This window comes from Melanostigma gelatinosum (genome assembly GCF_949748355.1).
Source record: "Melanostigma gelatinosum genome assembly, chromosome: 9".
Taxonomy (NCBI): Eukaryota; Metazoa; Chordata; class Actinopteri; order Perciformes; family Zoarcidae; genus Melanostigma; species Melanostigma gelatinosum.
The window spans coordinates 6,191,171-6,212,833 of NC_136642.1; the positions used below are offsets into that span (position 1 = coordinate 6,191,171).

General features: G+C 40.2%; 3 protein-coding genes across 3 annotated transcripts; 2 read left to right on the forward strand and 1 right to left on the reverse strand.

Moving 5' to 3' along the window:
- The first annotated feature begins 1,473 nt into the window (after window positions 1-1,473).
- On the forward strand, window positions 1,474-4,712 carry LOC306782388 (E3 SUMO-protein ligase ZBED1-like). The gene is made up of 2 exons (XM_079275726.1): window positions 1,474-2,497; window positions 2,854-4,712. Exons 1-2 carry the CDS (start codon window positions 1,543-1,545, stop codon window positions 3,870-3,872), a joined length of 1,974 nt encoding a protein of 657 aa, XP_079131852.1. The 5' UTR covers window positions 1,474-1,542; the 3' UTR covers window positions 3,873-4,712.
- A 1,175-nt stretch (window positions 4,713-5,887) lies between these two features.
- On the reverse strand, window positions 5,888-11,090 carry LOC306782551 (uncharacterized protein). Its single transcript, XM_079275966.1, has 5 exons — window positions 10,957-11,090; window positions 8,647-8,811; window positions 7,850-7,988; window positions 7,552-7,659; window positions 5,888-7,357 (listed from the first exon to the last, which is right to left on the reverse strand). The coding sequence occupies exons 2-5, from the start codon at window positions 8,790-8,792 to the stop codon at window positions 6,281-6,283; spliced, it is 1,470 nt and encodes a 489-aa protein (XP_079132092.1). The 5' UTR covers window positions 8,793-8,811; window positions 10,957-11,090; the 3' UTR covers window positions 5,888-6,280.
- Window positions 8,791-21,004, forward strand: LOC306782684 (uncharacterized protein; the record flags this gene model as incomplete). The annotated part of the gene is made up of 11 exons (XM_079276128.1): window positions 8,791-8,824; window positions 15,312-15,504; window positions 17,376-17,836; window positions 18,557-18,613; window positions 18,783-18,812; window positions 18,988-19,260; window positions 19,719-19,757; window positions 19,907-19,969; window positions 20,069-20,108; window positions 20,314-20,330; window positions 20,575-21,004. 11 exons carry the CDS (start codon window positions 8,791-8,793, stop codon window positions 20,577-20,579), a joined length of 1,212 nt encoding a protein of 403 aa, XP_079132254.1. The 3' UTR covers window positions 20,580-21,004.
- Window positions 21,005-21,663: the final 659 nt, after the last annotated feature.

Here is a 21,663-nt window from a genome sequence, read left to right on the forward strand (position 1 = left end):
GTTTTCTGCCTTCAGAGGAGCTTGAGATTCACCTCGAGATGGAGTCTGTGTTGCTCAACACTTTATGTTGGTTATGTGCAGAGTACTATACCTCTCCTTTATGTCGATGTATCTCAACAGTGCGAGCTTCCTCCCATAACACTTCATAAGCAGTCAATCTTCATAATGTATCTTTTTGCCCGTCTCCTGTCCTTAAACTATACATATCGCTGAGAAATTACCTGGGGAAAAAGCATTTGCTCTGCACAAGAATTGTCATTTCTGCGGCATCATCGGGTCCAGGAATAGAGGATTGTAAATGCTGCTGTTTCAAGCTCAGGGTACAGTAGCCAAATGTATCAATGTGGGTTCAACAGCTGGAGCCTGAAGCACAACGTGACTGATCTCTGCGATCTTCTGTTGGTGGGCAATGGAAGTTGTTCTGCTGTTACCACAAGAGAACGATATGACTTTGCATGTTTCGTTTAAGTGGAAGGGTTGTGTTCTTGTTTGTGTTTCGAGAACATCTTGGACATCTTGGACAAGTCTGTTTCCGCACGATGCCGACGGTGGGAAATCTAACTGGAACATCTGTGAAACGTTTCCGATATCTTGAGCAATATTGTTGTGCTCGTGGGAGGCTCGTCAATAAGGAAACAGGCCGAGATTCTTCCTCTTTTCTGATCTCCTTTTTTATTCCTTCCAGAAATTTTGTCTTCCATCTCGACTCTGTCAATCTTTGTCACAATGTGACTCTGAAAGCCGGTTCTCTCATGGAGACGTCTGCCGTTTCCTTCCCACTATAGTGCCCCTTATTCTGCATGTCGGCTCTCTGCACGCTCCACTTCTCTCCACTCTGACAGATTTGATTGTAAACACGAGAGAAGGAAACGGTCCTTTCACCTGGTGAGAGTGGCTGTGTGCTGGCAGGTGAACGGGCTGAAACCAAAGACGACTGCGTGGGAAGCTGTGGTGATGGATAAAGTGTGTGTGTCGCTATGAATGATTTTCAGTAGCGCTCACTTCCTATCTATTTGTAGTATATTTCAATTCTGCGTTGCAAGAATCTTAAGCAGACAGGTATTCAGATTTCACAAAATGTACAACCAGTTAATTTAGTGAAAGGATGGTTAATGATTATCAGTGATTTCTTTCTTTCAAACTGTACTGAAAACGTGTCATTGTGGTATTTGTCCTCTGAAGGAGGACGAGAAGCTGTGCGAGTGGTTTCCTGTGATTTTCATGAGTAGAAGACTATATACTGGTGTTATCGTTTTGATGTGAAGTAAACTCCTATGGCCTTAGTAACACACACGAGATACTAGTATTTCAACCCGTGGTCACTTACACACTTATATCAAGACTAAATATGCATGGCAACACAGCTATTACTGAGGGAATGTACGGAGCACAATGTGGAGATGATACTCGCGCTCATCTAGACATGAGGACGCATGCTGAAGTGTCTTTGTTTTGAACTGGAAACTGACTTATTGTGACTGTAAATTAGGGCTGGGCGATAAATCGATTTAATCGATTAATTCGAATGTGTGCTTTAAGGCGATGTGTTTTATTGAAAATCGAGAAAATCGCCCCCACCCCTCCCCCACGTGGGGTTCCCGTACTAGAGTGCGCGCGCATTGTTTACAAACGAGAACAATGGCGGCCAGCAGTGAACCTCTCGTTTTTAAGAGAGGGAAGAATGTGTCTTCGGTGGTCTGGAAATGGTTCGGGTTCGTGTCATCTGACACAGAACAAACAGAACCACGATGTAAGGTCTGTCTAAAAGCTGTTGCCACAAAATCAAGCAGCACAACAAATTTAATGCAGCACCTCAAACAGAGGCATGCCGCCGAGTGGGAGAAATGTTGCACCCTGAGGAGGCAGCAGGACGGGAGCACAAGCGCCGCCGCCGCCGCCGCGACCACCTCACAACAACAACGACCCAGCATTTTGGAGACATTCACCAGCTGTACTCCGCATGAGAAGAAGAGTGCCCGGTGGAAAGCCATCACGGATGCAGTCGCGATGTATATCGCAAAAGATATGGTGCCCATATACACCGTGGAAAAGCCGGGGTTTATTCACCTTCTCAAAGCTTTGGACCCCAGGTACGTGCTACCAAGCCGTAAACACTTTTCTGACGTTGCCTTGCCTCGGCTGTACAATAGTACACGCGAAAGGATCTCTGCGGAGCTGGAGGGGATGTCGTTCTACTCCGCAACAACTGACCTGTGGTCCAGCAGAGTGATGCAGCCTTATCTAAGTTTAACGGTGCATTACATCAATGACAACTGGACTCTGCGAAGCGTCTGCCTGCAAACGGTTTACTTTCCTGATGAGCATAAAGGCGAAATAATTGCCCAGGGATTAAAAGACTCTCTAAGCTCGTGGAATCTGGCTGAGGACAGACTCACCTGCATGACGACAGACAGCGGCACGAACATGCTCAAAGCTCTGAGAGAAAATGGGTGGCCCAGCCTTCAGTGCTTTGGGCACAGATTGAACTGCGCTATAGGTAAGAATCAAGTGATATTAGCAGCTGCATGATGTAATTGATGCATTATACCAGTATTTACACAAATGTGCATGATTAATCATAATTATGGTACACGGTCCTGTCAGTGTGTGTGTCAGTGTCTGTCTCTGTGTGTGTGTGTCTGTAATAAAACACAACATAAAAACTAAATAAAAATGAAAACTAACAGAAAAAATACAAAACTATAATTACTTGTGTGCATGCTCTTGTGTACATTAATAGGGTTAGGGTAGCATGCGGATATGTAAAAACATAAAAAAGACAAGTTTGTGATTGTAGGTCATGTTACACAAAAATGTTTTGCTTGTGTATTTATTTTTTTATTTTTTTTACAGAGAATGGTGTGAAGGACCCACGGGTCGATCGAGCCGTTGGTGTTTGCAAAAGGGCTGTATCTGCCTTTTCTTACAGCTGGCTGAAGAGAAAAGGAATGGCTGAAATACAGACTGAACTGGGGTTACCCTCTCATCAGCTTGTTACAGAGTCCCCGACGAGATGGGGCTCCCGCCAGAAGATGATCGAGAGGTTTCTGGAACAGGAGAGAGCCATCGTCCGTGTCTTGGGTGCGGACAAGAAAAGTCGCCATCTTGTGCCCACTTGGCAAGATCTTCAAGTCTTAGAATCCATTAATCAAGCCGTCAAACCCCTCCAAGATTTTACAGACGCACTCTCAGGGGAGTCATACGTGAGCGTTTCATGTATTAAACCGGTGCTCCATTTGTTCAAAACCAGTCTCCTACAGCCAGTGGAAAAAGACACAGAGCTCACAGCAACAATAAAAACAAAAATAATGCACTACCTCGACGACAAATACAGCAACGCTGTACAGGAGGAACTTTTGGACATCTCCTCCTTGATGGACCCAAGGTTCCGTACAGCCTATATCGACCCAGACAAGGTGGAACAAGTCAAAAAAAGGGCTGTCGATGAGCTCATGTCTCTACCTGCTCCTGCTGACAAGAATACACCACAGCAGCCTGGTCCAGCTAAGCAGGTGTGCGAAGGAGAGCAGCGTCCACCAAAGAAAAAAATGACTTTGGCTGCCTACTTCAAACTGAATGCGCCTGTGCCATCTCCTAACCAGTCAGAGGCAGATAAAATACAGACTGAACTGACAACTTACCTCCTGACCCCTGAGGTTGACCCAGACACCGATCCACTTGACTGGTGGAAGCGTCACCAACTGAACTTTCCACGGCTAAGTACTTTAGCAAAGAAATACCTCTCTGTGCCAGCTACAAGTGCCCCCTCTGAGAGGCTTTTCAGTGTGGGGGGGGGCATTGTTACATGCCACCGTGCATGCCTGAAGCCAGAGGTAGTAGACAGGCTTGTCTTCCTGGCAAAGAATATTTAGGAAAAACATGCACTACTGTTTAATGTTTACTGTTTAATACTGTTGGTTATGTTGTGAATGCACTTGATTTTGTTTACATGCACTTATTTACTGTGCAAAATATGTTATGTTGATGTTAGATCAGATGTTGCACTTTTGAAAATGTGAACGTTAAAGGGTCACATACATTTTATTTCATGTTGTGTTTGTATCAGTGTATTCAGTTAAAGCTTACTGTAAAAAGTTACATTTGCACAGACAGTTGTTTACAATGGAAGGCTACTATTTAATGCCATTTAATGTTATGTTTAATTTAATTTTATATTTAAATGATTCAGGGAAACAAAAGAGTGACCAAATACTTTTTCTATACTACAGGCACCTTTCTACAATGTTCAGGTTTTGTTTGCACTTTATTTTTATCAACCTACGAGGAAAAATCATCACAAAATAAAATAAAAAATTGTTTTCAACAGCTTCTGTCATCTGCAAAATTTTTTGGGGGAAAAAATCGATTTAAAATCGTGAATCGGATTTTTTGTAAAAAAATCGGAGATTTTTTTTTTAGGCCATATCGCCCAGCCCTACTGTAAATGCAAGTTTCCATCTGCTGAGCTGAGATGTACAAAGAAAGCTTCTATTCCCAAAGTCACAACCTACAGTCTGCATCAATTACTTGACCTGATGTTTTGTTTCTTTAGCTACTTCATGTTTGATTTGAATCTGTTGTGATGTGTGTGCTCGGCAGCAATGGAAAGCAGTCACAACAGGGTAGTACTGAAGCAACCAAGGGCAGTGTGACTTTATGGGTTATGTCTGCTGAATTCTGCACAGTCCATAGTGGCCTTAAATGCATTAATAAACTGATCATTCAAAAGCTTTTTGTTGTTTGGTCCTTTTTAAAACAAGTGGAAGTGGAGCATGAGTCAGAAGTATATGTCCTTTTCCCACATGTCAAGTGCAAGCAAAGATATTTATTCATTACAACACATTTTCATACTAGTTGAAGTTCTAAAAGTTTCCATAATATACTTTATTTCAACATCCCGCCTGCTTATCATTTGGGTTTGTCCACGTTGCACAGACACCACCTTGTTCAGCCGTAAAGCCCATTCCGATCAGCTGGACGTGGTGGTGTTCCCCCAGGATCAGTTGAACCGGTGTGGCGTTCTTTCACAGATGATGCATCTGAAACCAAACTTGGATGCCTACACATGTATTAACCCCGTACTTTAAATCACATAACACTGTTGAAGGGTCAGAGGCTGATTAGCAGCGATACTTATCTCGTCAATTCATGAGCACTTTTCTTATAATTCTGGGCTAATAATCTTGTTCTTTCAGAAATAAGACTGGCAAATAGGTCATGCAAGTTGTTTATTGTCAAGTCCGTTTCCTAATAATGGACCCAAACTCAAAGATGTTGACAACGGTCCTGCAACCTAAATATATATATATATATATATATATATATATATATATATATATATATATATATATATATATATATATATATATATATACTTTTTTTTTTTTATTCAACTGGATGCAATAAAGCCCCGTTAATGATTTTGATTTTATTTTAAAAATCACTACCGAGTCTGTAAATATAGAATTCAGAGTTTATTCGGACAAATAAAAATGATAAACAGAATTTAAACAAAATGGAGGAAAAGTACAAAAAGTTAAAGGAGCATCTTGAAAATATATATTGTTTCTTTGGGATGCTTTGTGCCTGTATTTATTGCAACTGTTGGGAACGTAAAGGAGCGTGTTTGGGTTATCAGCATTTAAGAAACTGAATTCTTGACATCAATAGAATTATTAATGTATGTAACAATTATTAATGATTATTAATAACAACGGGGCACCACCCTGCGAACAGGGACCAATAACCAAACGATAAAACTAAGTCTCATAATTAGTAGTCACTCATAATGTCAATAGTCTGCGTATGACTATACATTCAGTGACAGTGAAGGTTTTAAGTTCGAGCACAGGCTACTACATACAGTCTTATCAAATACATATGCACAAGTAATCACAGACGACTGCTCCTTAAAGTATAACAGTTTATTAAATCAAAATAATAAATGATCAAATCAATTAATATTGCAACCAACAAACGTTATCATACAATTTTATATGCCTAAACTAAAGAATGAATAAAATGGATGAAGGTGTATGTCTATGTGTGTGTGTATGTGTGTGTGGGTCTGTGGGTGAAAAGGAAGGGGAGTCTTACAGCTATTGCTAAAGACTACAAAGATGGCGGAGTCGAGTGACGCGGGCCAAAATGGGAGTGAGTACTTTTGAATTATTAAGCTTTTTGCAATTTTTAAAAAATTGGACATCTATTTTCAGCAATGTTTTGGCAATTCATTTCAAATTTCAGCATTCCAACGCATTTTCAGCAGGAAATGCATTTTCTAGTCTGACTTATTAAACTTGACGTCGTCGAACTTGACTATCTTCCCATCACGAGTCACCACCTCCTTCTGCTCCCATGTTTCAACCTCCCCGTTTTTCTCCTCAAAGCGCCGCACCACCACCCTCCCTGTTGTGGGCAGGTTCCAGGGCAGATCCAAATTCATTTTCAGGAAGCCTTGGGTAAGCTCGGATCTGCCTGTCTGGGCCAGAGCCTGGTTTTTGTTCCTGTCCTCTGTCTTCTGAGGGGTAGGAGGGAGGTGCATTGCGGCTTGAGGCCGCAACGGTTGAAAGTGTGGTTTGGGTGAGCGCTCCCAATTCAGCGGCGATGGAGACTTGTGGCGTGGTAATGGATCACTTTTAGGTGAAGGAGCTCTGTTCATTGGTGATAGGTCCCTGTGAAATGGAGCTCTGTTCATTGGTGATAGGTCCCTGTTAACTGGAGCTCTGTTCATTGGTGATAGGTCCCTGTTAACTGGAGCTCTGTTCATTGGTGATAGGTCCCTGTTAAATGGAGCTCTGTTCATTGGTGATAGGTCCCTGTTCAATGGAGCTCTGTTCATTGGTGATAGGTCCCTGTTCAATGGAGCTCTGTTCATTGGCGATGGATCTCTCTTTGCTGGAGAAGCTCCTCTGTCCACTGGTGACGGAGATGGGTTTCTGACAGTAATGCGAGGTGAAGGTACCTTAAGGTGCTCTTCTTGAACGGGTGTATTGGTGACGGTGTCTGCACCTGCGGCCCCTCGTATCGCACTAATGACCCCGCCCATGGAGGCCCTCAGAGAAGGGTCGGGGTCCACCATCCTGCACACAGCATGGCAGTACGGCAGATCCTTCATGATCTCGTTGATCTTGGCGGGACAGACGCTGGGCGTGTGAAGTCGAATCCGGGCACAGAGCTCAGCGATGATCTTACCCATGGCCCACACGTCTGAGCGCTGGTCCCTCTGGCTGCCCCTGTGCACCTCGGGGGCTGAGTAGGCCGGGTTCCCCATGTTCATGGCAGAGTTGAGGCCATATTTGAAGAACTTGGCCAGTCCCAGGTCGATGATGACGGCTCTGTTCGTTTCATGCTCCACCTGGAGGACAAATGATGTTTAGTCCGTTTGAAATATCGTCTTATAAAATTACGTAAACAGTTCACAGAGCTTTAAAAGTGGGATAAAGAAGGCCATTATTCAGCTTCACCCTCTCCCCAGTGATTATAAGTTTCACGGAAAAGTCTCCAGAATGGCAGCACTTTTCCCACATGTTGACAGGTGCCTCCACTCACCATGATGTTTTCAGGCTTGAGGTCTTGATGGACAATATCTCTGGAGTGGAGGTGAAGCAGCCCTTCACACATGCCGAGGATGATAGTGCCTTTAACAGACGGAGACACCTGCAGAGGCACAAATATGAGATCAAGTTTAGCTTGGCTAGCATCAAGTATCTCAAACATAGAATATAAACCAACTTCCTCATATTGAGTTGCACGCCCTTTACCTTCAGGCCTGAATAAGACGGCTTTTACTACTATCCTTAAGTTCACCTTGCATCATATGCCTTCTGTCTGTGGATGATAACTTTACCTTTATTTTAGACTTTGATGCTTTGAAGATGGTGGTCTCCAAGTCCTCTCCGAAGATAAACTCCAGAGGAATGATCCATTTTCCGTCCGTGAGATTTATTTTGCCCAGAAGCTTCACTATGTTGGGATGATTTGCCTTTCTGCAGATAAGTGGCAGCAAGTCATGGAGGGGAAGAGAAATTGACAAATCAGCATAAATGAGGAACCAAATAAATACTTACTGGGTACCCTTATAAATAACGGGAAGGAGGGGGTAAAAACAAGTGTTTAAAAGTACTTTTTCAACCAATCCCCCACTCCCAAAATTTCACGCAAAATAAAGGTTTATCTTCCCATGTTTAGCCAGATGTTTTGTTCACTACAAATAATGTTAACAATATTTAAAATAAAAAACACTTTTTCCAATAACATTTTCCAAATATGTTCTATTAATAATTTAAAAAATAAATGATTTACCGTAAAACTAAAATACCAGCACTATCGATACTGATACTCAGTAACAACACCGGTTATTTTTTATATATTTTTTAAATTATCTTTCTTATGAGAAATTATCTATTGTATTGCATGAGACTAGAGGAGCACATGATGGCCAGCAATAATCTCATATCGTCTCTCTTTAGTGATGGAGGAGTTTATGCTAAAGAATTGTGACTCTATAACATTAAAAGTATGTAGCTCTGACATTTTGGGAACTTTTGTGTACTACCTTATAACATCTTAAGAATTCAGCATCCCCTTTATATTTCTACTCTTCTATTTTTTGAGTCTGCTGACATCAAAACCACTTGTACTTACTTGTACACTTCACACTCTCTCTCCAGGTCCTTCTTGGTGATGAGATGTTGGGGAACCTTCTTGATAGCAGCCCAGGTATCGTTGTACTTCTGCTTGTACACCTTCCCAAAGCAGCCCTCTGCGATAGTGCCGGTGGAGTACGCCATGACGGCCACGACGGGACGACTGCAGAGTGAGGGTGAGGTCAAGTTAACAATCATGTTGAAGCTCAGACCAAACAATGTTGTTAAACGACGCTAAACTGCAGAAAAACCAACTTTCCTGCACTAAATGCCAGTTTGGCGCAGAACAAAATGTATTGTTTATTGTTTGATATGATCAGAAATGATAGAATATTTTGATGCTATGAAGATATCCTGTTATTTCAGTTTGTTCTTTCAAGGGTCTTGTTTATCGGTGCTGTTACTGTTTGTCAATGCAGCTTCACCAAGTTTTGTAAATGTTGCTGCTATTTGTGGGACTTTCCTGTTCGTCACCTTGCATAATACAAGTCAGACCGGAGCTACACTTTTGATCACGGTTAAAAAGGCAACCAACCAGGCGACTCAGATTTAAAACCAGGCGACTCAGATTTAACTGAATTCCAATGATCAGTGTTCATCAGGTGTATTATTCCTCTTATAGAAAGCAAACAAACTTTAAAAAAGTTTCAATGTTGGAAAGTGTTGAGTATTTTCACTTCATACTTCAACTCCACTGCATTTCAGGGCTTTATACTGTAATCTTCACACTACTACATTTATCTTTCCTTGAAGAGAAAGAATTAAACATAGTACAGATAATATATAAGTAGCTAATAGAATACACATTGTAGTTTACTCCATCCTACAGTTTAAATGGAATATAATTAGCTTTACTTTGACAAGCCTAAACCTTAAATGCCCTAAATGCATTTGTTTTAATAATCTGATTCTATAACATGACACTGACTGGAGCCATTATGTCACTTTGTATACTTTTGATACTTTAAATATGTTTTGCTGCTAATACTTGTGTACTTTACTTTCATTTGAAATGCATGACTTCTACTTTATTGTGAATTAGTTTTACACGATACTTCCACCACTAACAGTCTCCATGAAATCAACATCAAACATAATGAGATTCACCAGCTTTCTACTTAACCACAGAGCCACTGTGTTGTATTCTCAGATGTCTCTACACGTACTGTCTCTCTTATACAAGCTTCCTTTCAGCAAGATTAGACCTGTCCACAGTCTGTCACAGCGATTCAGTTGAATTTAGAGGAAATAAACGTTCTCGGATGCGTCGCCTCTGTTGTGTAAGACTGGTTCTGGGAGTCTTCGGAAAGTCTGAGCCTGATAATCCGACTGAACTGTCTTTTAGTTTCACTTAACTGGAATAAATAGCTGAATCACTGAACAAATTAGAGACACAGTGGGCGGGGATTCGTAAAGTCTGGAAACAGGATATCCTGAATCCTACAATAACAACAAAAAAAAACCCTAAACATGAATAAATAATGACAGAAAGCAGCTCACCTGAGTGACCGCATGAATGAACCCTAACTGAGTCTGTTGTGTAAATAACAGCGCATGTGTTGATCTGAACAGACATTTTTATAGTTTTAAGAACTCGGAAGCGTGGCCTCCAGTCAGCAGCACATTTTGCACAGACTTTGAGCTGTGTGTTGTAGGACAGAGATATTTAAAAAGCTGACAAACTAGTAAGTCCACAAGAGGTAAAAAACATGTTTGTCTTTGCATGAGCCGGAGCACAAACTTGGCAGCACATAAAAAAGAAAAAGGCACGTGTACATTCCAGCCAATAGAGACTGAATACTCTCTGATGAGTAGTCATAATCTCTCAGATACTATGAGTGTTCATAGTCTCTCAGATACTATGGGTATTCACATAAGAGAGTATTCATAGTCTCTCAGATACTATGGGTATTCACATAAGAGAGTATTCATAGTCTCTCAGATACTATGAGTATTCATAGTCTCTCAGAGAGTAGTCTCAGATACTATGGGTATTCATATAAGAGAGTATTCATAGTTACCTTACAATCATTAATATTCACATGGACAGACTGAGGATGTTAGAAGAAACATATAATAACCAGTAAAGACATGAAAGGCAAACCCTCACTGTTCAATAAAGACATTAGTGCAGCAATTAGAACCTCCTTCGGTGATTTAATCTAGTTGATCCAGAGACAGACTAGGACGATTCATACAAAACAGGAAGGAGACAAAGTGTGAAAAGGTTCTTCGTAAATTGAATTAAAATGTTCCAAAAGTGGATAAATCTATGTTGTCCTATGTTGTACCACAGAAGTCTGCTTACCTTTTTGCTGTAGAGGGAAAGCTGCTGCGTCAGGTCTGAACATGGATTCACACAGCTGCCTCTCTTTATACCTGTTCCACGCCTTCTTATGTCCTCTCCATGGCCTTAAGCAAAGCAGGCGCGCCTGAGCACTGCAGGTCAGGAATGTGAAACACACCATTAAGTAATGTACTGTAGAACCAATGAAAATAGCACATGTATGATCAACAGAAGGGCATGTGACTGTGTGGATTGCACTGAGGCAGCCAAGATGAGGCAGAGGGGGTTTTCCCACGCCCATGACCAGGTGGAAAATACAGGAGCAGCCAGAGATGGGCAAAGATACATCAAAATGTATTTTGATACAAAATACCCCTCAAATAAATGTATCAAAATAAAATACAAAATACTGGTGCCAGAAAATGTAACAAAATACAATAAATGTATTTTGTATTTAAAATATAGGAAATACTTTTTTCTGGATTTTCCGTTTTCTCACAATTTGGTATAGCAGAGCATTCAGGTTTTGGCTATATAATATAATTATATATAATGTACACGAAGCTCTGGTGAAGCCCACAAAAAGGAAGAACAGTCACAGACATGTCACGAAGCACATCTGTGCTTGTTGATGGTCCTTCTTGAACATCATCTTGCTGAGACATGTTGTCCACTTGGCCAACTGTAGAATGTATGAAGTGATAAAACTAAGAATACTTTCATAATATGCCTTTTAAATTAAATAAATTAAATAAATTGGATATTTAATGTTTTTTTTGTTTTTAACAAATGGACATCTACTGTCATAGCCTGGCTAACTGTGAACTATATTATCTGCCAGTAATTGATATGGCATTATGACATTCACATTGAGAAGATACAGCATAACTTGTAATTAAGTGCAAGATGAGATGGTCAGACGTCTCTTGATGAGGTTATCATGAACATACAAGCTCCCAATCTCCCTCTTCCTATAGCTAGCTACTCGACTGATAAGTTAACTTGCTAAACACTGGCTATGCACTAGCCTAGACAGCATGCTAGCGTCATTAGCATGTTAGCATCGAGCTTGAAATCATAACCATCACCATGTATATACAATAGGCTATGTAGCCAGACCCAGACATAAATTATACATCAAGCTAGTTGACATCTGTCACACTCAAATGAAATATTTAACTTGACAGACAATCCGTTAAACGTGAAGATCTGAAGACTGAACTCGTGAACTGTTTTTTGATTTGTGGAGAAAGTATTTTGAGTATTTTAAATACAAAATGACTCCACTCTAAAGTATTTTGTTACAAATTACATTCGATTTTTATCAGCCCTATCAAATACAAATTACAAAATACTCAAAAGTAATTGAAATACGTATTTCAAAGACAAGTAATAGAAATACTGCCCATCTCTGGGAGCAGCATCTATAATATAATATAATATAGCAGCCCTGATATAGTGCTTAGTTAGACTGTATATGAGAGCCACAGGGGGATTATAAAACAGTGGGCACAGACACTTAATTAAGTGAAATGTCTCCACAATTCCATTCATTTTTGGAAGACTTGCCATGATCCCAAATAAGAAAACAAATCATTCATTTTTATTTGACCTGAGTATTTTTTAAATCCTGGTTACAGCCCTGCCTGCCAGGACTGTTTCAGTAATGTCATGAGATCAGGAACTTAATGTGGACGACTCCACAGGTCTGGAAAAATAAACAATTTCACCGACATCATTGATGACAATTCAACAGGAACGATTGAATGACAATGAAAGTGATTGCCGAAAGTCGGCCAGGGCAGCAGAGAGAGAGCGAGAGAGAAAGAGGAAGTGTAGGGTTTGTCAAGCTACAATATGATTCACGTTGTGCTTCTTCAATGCATTAATAGACATATTTAAGTTCAAACTGAAAACGGTGTAATGCTTCGGGGTAAGTTGTGGTCACATGTTTATTTGGAGCGGTCGGCTTGTGTTCATCCAGGTATCAAATGGGCATCTCTTTCACTTTTTCGTCCGGTTTGTTGCACATTATCAAACGTTAATCTAGCCCCATGTGTTGCTGATGGTGGCTCTAACTTGTAACTAGTCTTCTGGGGAGTCCTTTTAAAACTAAACCTAATGTTTTCTTGCACAGAAAGCTGCTGCGTCAGGTCTGAACATGCAGTTGCCTCTCTTTATACCTGTTCATCTCCTTCTTGTGTACTCTCTCTTCCAGCGAAGCAGGCATGCATGAGCGCTGCAGGTCAGGAATGTGACACACTAAATAAAGTAATGTACTGTGGAACCAATGAGAATAGAATGATGAGGTTGGATGAAGTTGCACTGAGGCAGCCAAGATAAAGTGATGGGGATATTCCCACACCCATGACAGGTGAAAATTACAGGAGCAGCATCTGTAATCTAATCTAATATGGTGCTTAGTTAGACTGTAAGAGCCACAGACAGATTATAAAACACTGGGCACAGACTCTGAAGAGCCCCCTTCTCCTATTAACACTCCCCACTAGCATTCATAGTCGTTTTGCATCAGGGAGGCAAAGTCGTACCAGACACCTCACATCTTAACAAGTGTCCTTCCAAAATGAACTTCAGCATTTCAGCAAATGCCCCGAAACAACATATGTTTGCGGTTCATTGGATGGATGCCATGAGATGTTATACAGATCTTCGTGGTACCCGGAGGATGAATCCTACTGACGTTGGTGACCCCCTGACCTTTTCTTGGCGCCACCATGAGATTGACATTTGTGGTTTTGAGTGAAATGTCTCAACAATTATATCCATTCGTTTTTTGGTGGACATTCATGCTCCACTCAGGGTAAATTGTGATAACTTTGGTGATTCATTAACTTTTTAATTCAGACGATAGGAAATGAGGGGAGAGAGAAGGGGAATGGCAAAATAAAGTCCCTGTTTGTGGTTTATGGTCGGCGCTTTAACCTCGAGGCCACCAGGGCACCAATAGTTCAGTGTGGCTGCCTGTGCCACACTGTAGCACACTGTATGTAGCACACTGTATGTAGCACACTGTAGCACACTGTATGTAGCACACTGTATGTAGCACACTGTAGCACACTGTATGTAGCACACTGTAGCACACTGTATGTAGCACACTGTATGTAGCACACTGTAGCACACTGTATGTAGCACACTGTAGCACACTGTATGTAGCACACTGTATGTAGCACACTGTAGCACACTGTATGTAGCACACTGTATATTATCCATCGGGCTTAATCATACTAATAACTAGAAGGGAAAAAGAAACATGATTCAAAGTTTAAAACATAGACAGAACGCTGGACTTTCTTGAGCCAAAGGGACATTTTGATAGCTAGCACAGTTTTCATGAAGTCACAGATTAAGTTTCAAGTCTGTTTCAGATTTTATAATGGGTGTGTATTGCGCAGCTCGTTAAGAGCTAGAGTGAGAGCATAACCGCCAGAGTGGAGCGGAGCAGGAAAATCTTCTGTGATTTTTCCATCATTAGTGATGTTGATAAACACACAGAGGCACACGCACACACACTCCTCTCCCTCTATCTCTCTGTCTGTCTGTCTCTCTCTCTCTCTCTCTCTCTCTCTCTCTCTCTCTCTCTGTGTGTGTCTCTCTCTCATACAGTCATTCAGGTCTGTCTGCCTGTCTCACTCACTCTGTCTCTCTCTCCTCTCTGTGTCTTCTGTGTCTCTCTCTATCATACAGTCATTCAGGTCTTAGGTATTTTTAGGGGACTTTTCCCCTCTCACCCCCCCCCCCCCTCCCTCCCCCCATTTCAAATTAAAAAGCCCCACAGAATGAATTCTAACTGGAATGCTTGTGATAAAGCCTCTCATTTTAGTGTCAAACATTATGATTCTGTCTCCTCTCCCCCTCTCTCCCCACCCAGTCCCACCCTTTCAAAATAAAAGCCCCACAAATACAAGTTTCAACCCAAGAGTATGAATCTAAACTGCAGAAAAGAGAGTAGCGCTATCTCAATTGAACCTGAATGACACCACCGGTAACATTGGCGTGTGTATATATTGCGATTTCTTCGGGCTGTAGAAGCCACACTGTCAAAATTTCTTTTGGAATTTTCTAGTTTTGTTTACAATCAATTAGCCTCAGTTGTAATTTGTGTTTTGTTCTAATTACCAAAAGTTAGCATCCTTACATGCTGAACCAAGATTATGAACATTGTACTTGCTAATCGTCAGCATGTTAGTATTGTCATTGTGAGAGTTAGAATGGCTGTAGTGGTTGTTGGTTGAAGAGCATACTGTACAAATTATCAGAGTAAACCGTAAAAAACAGGTCTCTCGGAGCAGAGCTGTTCTGCTGACAGACTTCTAAATTGCTTCACTAATTTGAATGTAGCCTTACTATGCCCTAAGTATGCAGGGCCCTTCTGGGGGCGGGCGACGAAGGCGGATCCCCTCTGGAGGCAGACCCTGGACTCAGACTGGGTTGCAGGGACTCTGGGCCGAATTCTGGCAACAGGAATTCTAGACCGGACAGTGCATCAACAGGGGTGGCTGACCCCTCCAGAACCCATCCAGTGAGACTTGGGGCCTGGGAGGACAGCCGGTAACAGATGACCTGGCTGATGTTAGGTCCAGTGGTTGCTGCCAGACTGCCAACAGGCCACGAGGAACTGGCTCAGACTGCTGACACAAGAACTGGAGCGACGTCTGCAACGGAGTTGGTGAGACTGGAGAAACTAATCAGGGTGGGGCAGACAGGAAGTACACAGGGGAGAGTAAACTTATAAAAAAAGAGCAGGAAACACCAAACCTGTACCAATAACATGAAACAAAGAAAAAACAAACAAAAGACCCAAAACACAAATCCTCTAGAAACAGATGCAACACGGGCCAGTCTTCACACAAAAAGTCATAAGGGCATCGAGCTCCAGTGTGACACCACGGTAGTTTCATCACATCAAACAGCTGGTGACACAGTGAGAAGTATCCGCTTCCTGCTGGAACCACAGCACTGGAATCACATCTTTGACAGCTAAATCCAGCCCAAGTCTATTTTGTCTTCCATTAAAGTCTACCTTTAGTGTTGTCCAACGTCTTTATACAAGCCTCACAATAAGATTGCTCTTTTATCGTGACACGAAACAAAATGAACTCCGGGACATTTGTACTGTCCTGTTTCGTTTGCCTTTCTATGACCAAAATAACCCCTCGAACTTGTAAAAGTTAGAGGGGTTAGAATTAGAATTAGAGTGTCATTAAAAAAACTGCAAATTCTATTCATAGAAATGACTCAATCTTCTTTAAAGTCTCCCTAGTTCTCCCCAAGGTCGCTTCCTCTCCGTTAAAGGGTTTTTTGGGGGAGTTTTTCCTGTTCCGATGTCAGGGTTCTGTGACAGAGGACGTCATATGTGTACAGATTGTAAAGCCCTCTGAGGCAAAATTGTAATTTGTGATTTTGGGCGATACAAAAATAAAGTGAATTGAATTGAAAAAGTGGAAACAAATAAAACACACAGAGTTAATTAAAGATCTTTTCCACCAGATGGAGATATTGTATTGTCAGGTTGAAGTTAGAGATGACATATATAGCAACACTCATTTCCTGGTTGGTCACTTAGCTTCAAGACAGGTTGTTTGCAGCAGCTTATCGACTGTGCCCTTCCTCGTTTGATAAAAAATGACCGGCCCAAGGGATTCCTTTTTACATGCACGACCACAAAGTAAGTTTGATTATTTAAATTCCATCATTTGACTTCTTTGGGACATAGAAAAGCCTTTATGAGGCCTATTTCTTTATGAGGCCTATTTCTTTATGAGGCCTATGTTTCATTCATTGAGAACCGGCTTCAACAAGATTTCAGTCTGTGCCCTCTGAGGTCTAAACTCACATAGTTTTTGATCAAATCACTGTTTCTGTTAACTACAGTGACCCAAGAAATGATTTTGTTTGTGTTTTTAAAAGCTTGCCAAACTAATTGTGAAATAAAAAACACGAGAAGCATGTGTCGCAGTTGTAATTCCTATGCAGGCAGTAGTGTTGCTATGATGCGCTTTTTTTTAAACCACATTACCATTATTATTGTGTTTGATTTCAGCTTGTTTCTAAGGATCAATATTAGAGAGTAAACTTTTTATCAGCAGAGGAGATTATTCTACAAAATAAAAATAAAAATTTGCCTGACTATATTTTTTTCTGGTAATTTAATGTGATCAGTGCTTAAGACAAAAACAAAAACGTAATGATTTGAAAATAATATCCATTATTAGTCGTTTAACGTAGTTTAACTTTATGTTTTCCTCTTGAAGCTGGCCGGGGCCTGCACACCCAGGAGAGCGGGTTAGTGTGTTTTCTTATCTTGTTAGGGTGAATCTGTATGTCTATGCATTCTCATTGTGATGATAGCTGCTTATTGTATTTGTTTACAATTCAAGTATAATTTACTACACATTTATTTACCTTTTTTTATATTACAGCGAAGCTGGCCTCTCCTCCAACATGGAGCACAAATTCAATGATGATTTGAATGAAAGTGCTTTGCCTGTGGAAGAAAAAGGCACCTCTGTGACACCCATTCCTAAGGAGAATCTAGACATCGGTGAATACCCTGCAAAGACCGGAAAGCTCTGGCATGCTGCTGGCCCAAAGGCACACCCGGTGTCTGCCGAGGGGGGATTCATAGAACGGTCCACTGTAGCTGTGGTTCAAACAAACAACTTTCCACCACAAACCCTGTCACAGAAGAGCCCAGAAGAGGAGCCTTTCAAGGGGTTACCCGCAACAGCAGCCATTACTGAGGAGCAGTCACATGTAGAGGTAGTAGGAGAAGGAAGCTGCAACAAGATGGGCACCGGGTCAAAATGTCCGCCACTGGCTCCTGGAGCAGGAAGAAAAAGCCCCCAGCGCAGGAAAAGAGCTGCTGGGAAGTACCGGAAACGTAATTCAATTTCTTCAATTCAATCTTTTTCTTCCTTATTTTACTCATATATAATAATTCAGTGTTATTAAAGAAATATACATTCAGTTGGTACTTTTTTTTTTAGGTACAGCTGTACAAGCTTTTTTTCTACTAATATTGAAAGTATTTCAAACTTCATTCTGTTTTAGATATTTGTCATCATTGCTCTGTCATGTATATTTCTGCGTATACACGTGAGCGCAAACTGTAAAAGAAAGACCTACACGTGTACAGTCTATTGCAGTTCAATACAACAGCTCTTCCATTAATTCTACCTTTTATATTGTTTCGTTTTTCTTGACATTGTCAGAAATGTGTTGATTCAATCATATGTTTATGATTGAGGTCATAGTTTGCAGTGGTGTTGTACTGGACTACATTATATTGAGAGGCGTTTTTTTTTATTATTATTTTTCTATTCTCTATTTACATACATTAGGTTGGCAGAGTATTACAAACACCTCTCAATTTAATTCCAAGCAGTACAACACATCCCTATGACCTCAATACCAAAACGTATAATTCAATTGACGCCTCATGAAAGTCGACTTCATGGTAGAACAGGATTTAGATCAGATTGTACAGGCTTACCTGATAATGTCTGTTATAATGTGACAATGTAATGTACTGTATAATAAGTGTACTACTACTACTTCATGCTGGGAGTAGATTTTTCATTTGTTTTGTCTGTATTTGCAGTGTACCTTCTCGGTTGGATGGCATTCATGCTTGTTCCTGTCTCTGAGGGCTTTCCTGGTATGTCGTGAACGGGAGTTCATCCCTGTATTCATTTCTTTATTTCGGTGTAATCGCCTTGAACAGGAGCAGAGAATTTCTGACATACTGACGCATTCTGAACACTGTTTTGAGCAATGATGCACAGTATTTTTTAACTGATATTTTCCTTATGCTATCTGCCATACAGGACGTGCTAATTCTGCAGCAGAACAAAAGCGTAAGTTAAGACGTTTTGTGAACCTGTTGATTGAACCAAGTTTATTAATATTTCAAATAATATAATCACGAGATTTCTTCGTGCACTCTTGCTCTAAAATGTAAGTGCACATTTACACCAGCAGCTCTTTTTACATCTGTAACTCATCAATGTTTTTCTCTCTTTTGACACTTAGCTTTGACTGCAGCTAAGTGTTTTACGTGCAAGGACAAGGACAAGGACAGATGCCCAAAGATAATGAACATATTTGACAGGGATAACGACACTCCGCTGTACCACAGAGACCTCAATGGAACATTTCCAGAATGCTCTGACACCACTTCACCTAAAAACAAGAGTTGCTCTGTGTGCCGTGACCACCCCAGGATGGTCATCTTCTGCTCAGAGGATGTTGGACCAAATATAGACGTGGCAGATACGGATCACATTGACGTCATTCCCACAAACTGTACGTATAACATACATTTATTAAACATGAATTGCTGCTGATTTTAGTCATTTGCTTGTCAAAAAATGTCTAGACATCTCAAACTGAGATAAATTTGGCTGAATAGAGAAGGTCTTTCAAACATTGGAGCTATATAACTGTTGTTTCAGCAGTATTTCACTGTGCAGAAACTTCAAACTACACACTGAAATAGAGCCATTGGTATGATGTTGAAAGAACAGTTATCAGGGTTTTCCCCTGGGCATTTTTTAGCCTCGGTGGTTAGCCCCACCTAAACCGTAGGTTGCATTTTATAGTGCTGAATCGGCACATCTGTAAACATCATAACCTTTATGAGGGTAGGATGTACAGTATTACAGATTTAGTTTTAGCTTGGTGTAACTAATAAACAATGCAGTGTGTATCAGCTGGTGGTGATATGTTACCTACAGGTTTTTTATTTTTCATCCAAATTACAGGTGTAAAACCTCCAATCGATGCTTACTCTGTGGATAATGGTGAGGAGACATTTTCTGATATAACTATTTGTAAGATAACCCGTCATAAAATCTGCATAAAATGTCAGTGTTTTTATTAAAAATAAAATGAGTAAATAAAGAGCTTTTGTGGAGTTTTGATGCTATTTTCATTTCATTCATTTCTTTAGATGTGAAGCCCCAGACCGCTTCCCGCACACGGGTTGGATTGATTTCTGGCTTTGGATTGTTTGGTATGTATCGCAAGCACTGAATGTCAATTTAATACAGTCATGATGAACTGCATGAAAAAAGAAAAGAAAATCTGACAGTTTTGTGGTTTCATTTTGCAGGCGTCTTTTTGATCGTGGTGGGAGTGCGGGTGATTTACATGTGAGTGTGATGTTCACTGATCACACAACTTGCAACATGTTAAATTGACAAACACAACTCAATCAATCAGGTTTCTGCATGAGTCACTGAAGTAATTCTATTTTAGGTCTTACATTTCCCCAGATAAAATCCATTCATAGGATTGTTTTGATATGGTATCGTCACATTTCACTATTTAAATCTGTTTTGTATTCTTTCCTTTTAGTACTGCAAGCAAAAAGGGTAGGTTCAGTCTATTTTATTATATTTCTTCAATGAGCCCATTCATCATTATTATTCCATAGTTAGAGAAACACATTTGGCATAAATCAATATTTACCTGAACAGGATTTATACTAAATCTCACTCTGAATCTGAGTTGCTGGAAAATATCAATTCCTAAATTACAGTAGGCCCCCGAGTGGACTGTGACTATGTTTTATTCAACAGATTTACACTTGACACTCATGTTTTTTCTTTTTTTTAGATTGAAAAAGGTGAATACTGAAGAACACTGAAGAAGACAGCAATGTGCAGAAGGCATTCTCTTGCCATGCCAATTTATTTCCTTTTTGATAACACAGCTTTAGCTGCCACATAGCAAATAACAGGCCTGCAACTCCTGATTATTTTAATTATTGAATCATCTGCTTGTTCATTTCTTGATTGATACATATATTGGTTGTTCTATAAAATGTCCAAAATGATGTCATCAAATTGTTTGTTTTGTTCAAACACTCAAAATATTGAGTTCACTTTCACACAAGATGAAGAAAAGGAGCAAATCCTCACAACTGATAAGCTGAAGGGAGCTTTTGGTGTATTTTTCTTGATAATGACTCAAACGATTAATCGATTATAAAAAGTACCAGCAGATTACTTCTGTCATTTATTTAACGAATCAGCTTTTAGCTCTTCTTGCCGATAATGTTAGAAATTAGTGAACTTTCTGCAAAAATTGCCGAATGCATATATACTGTATGTACCTGCTGTCTTCATTAAAATGTTCAAACTGCATATGGATCTGTTGTTATTTTTAACACAGTTACTGTAACCAATGTAGTGTTTTAAATGATTTATTATGGTGGAAGAAGTACTCAGGTAACCTCTAACTTGAGCAAAACAACACAGTGTAGAAATACAAGTTTGAAGTCATGCATTTCTTTTATACTGAAGTAAAAGTACAAATCTTGGCCTATACTTGCAACACAATATAGGTTTCTTAAAATAGCAAAAGTATAAGTATGTTTTATGCAGAATGGCCCATTTTCTAATAGTATATATTGTAATAATTGATGCATTAATATGCAAGCATCATTTTAATGTTGCAGCTGGTAAAAGTTCACTCTGCTTATATCGATAATAATGCATTTGTTAATTACATTTTATATTAATAATCTGAATCTGCAATGTAACTGGCTGGCAAATAAATGCAGTGAAGTATAAGGTAACGAAAAATGGAAACATTGAAGTTCTTCAAAGTTGCACATTACTTGAGTAAATGTAGTTATTTTCCACCACTGTGAATATTATAACACCGTGCTGCTGTACAGTGCAGTACTACTGGGCAACAGTC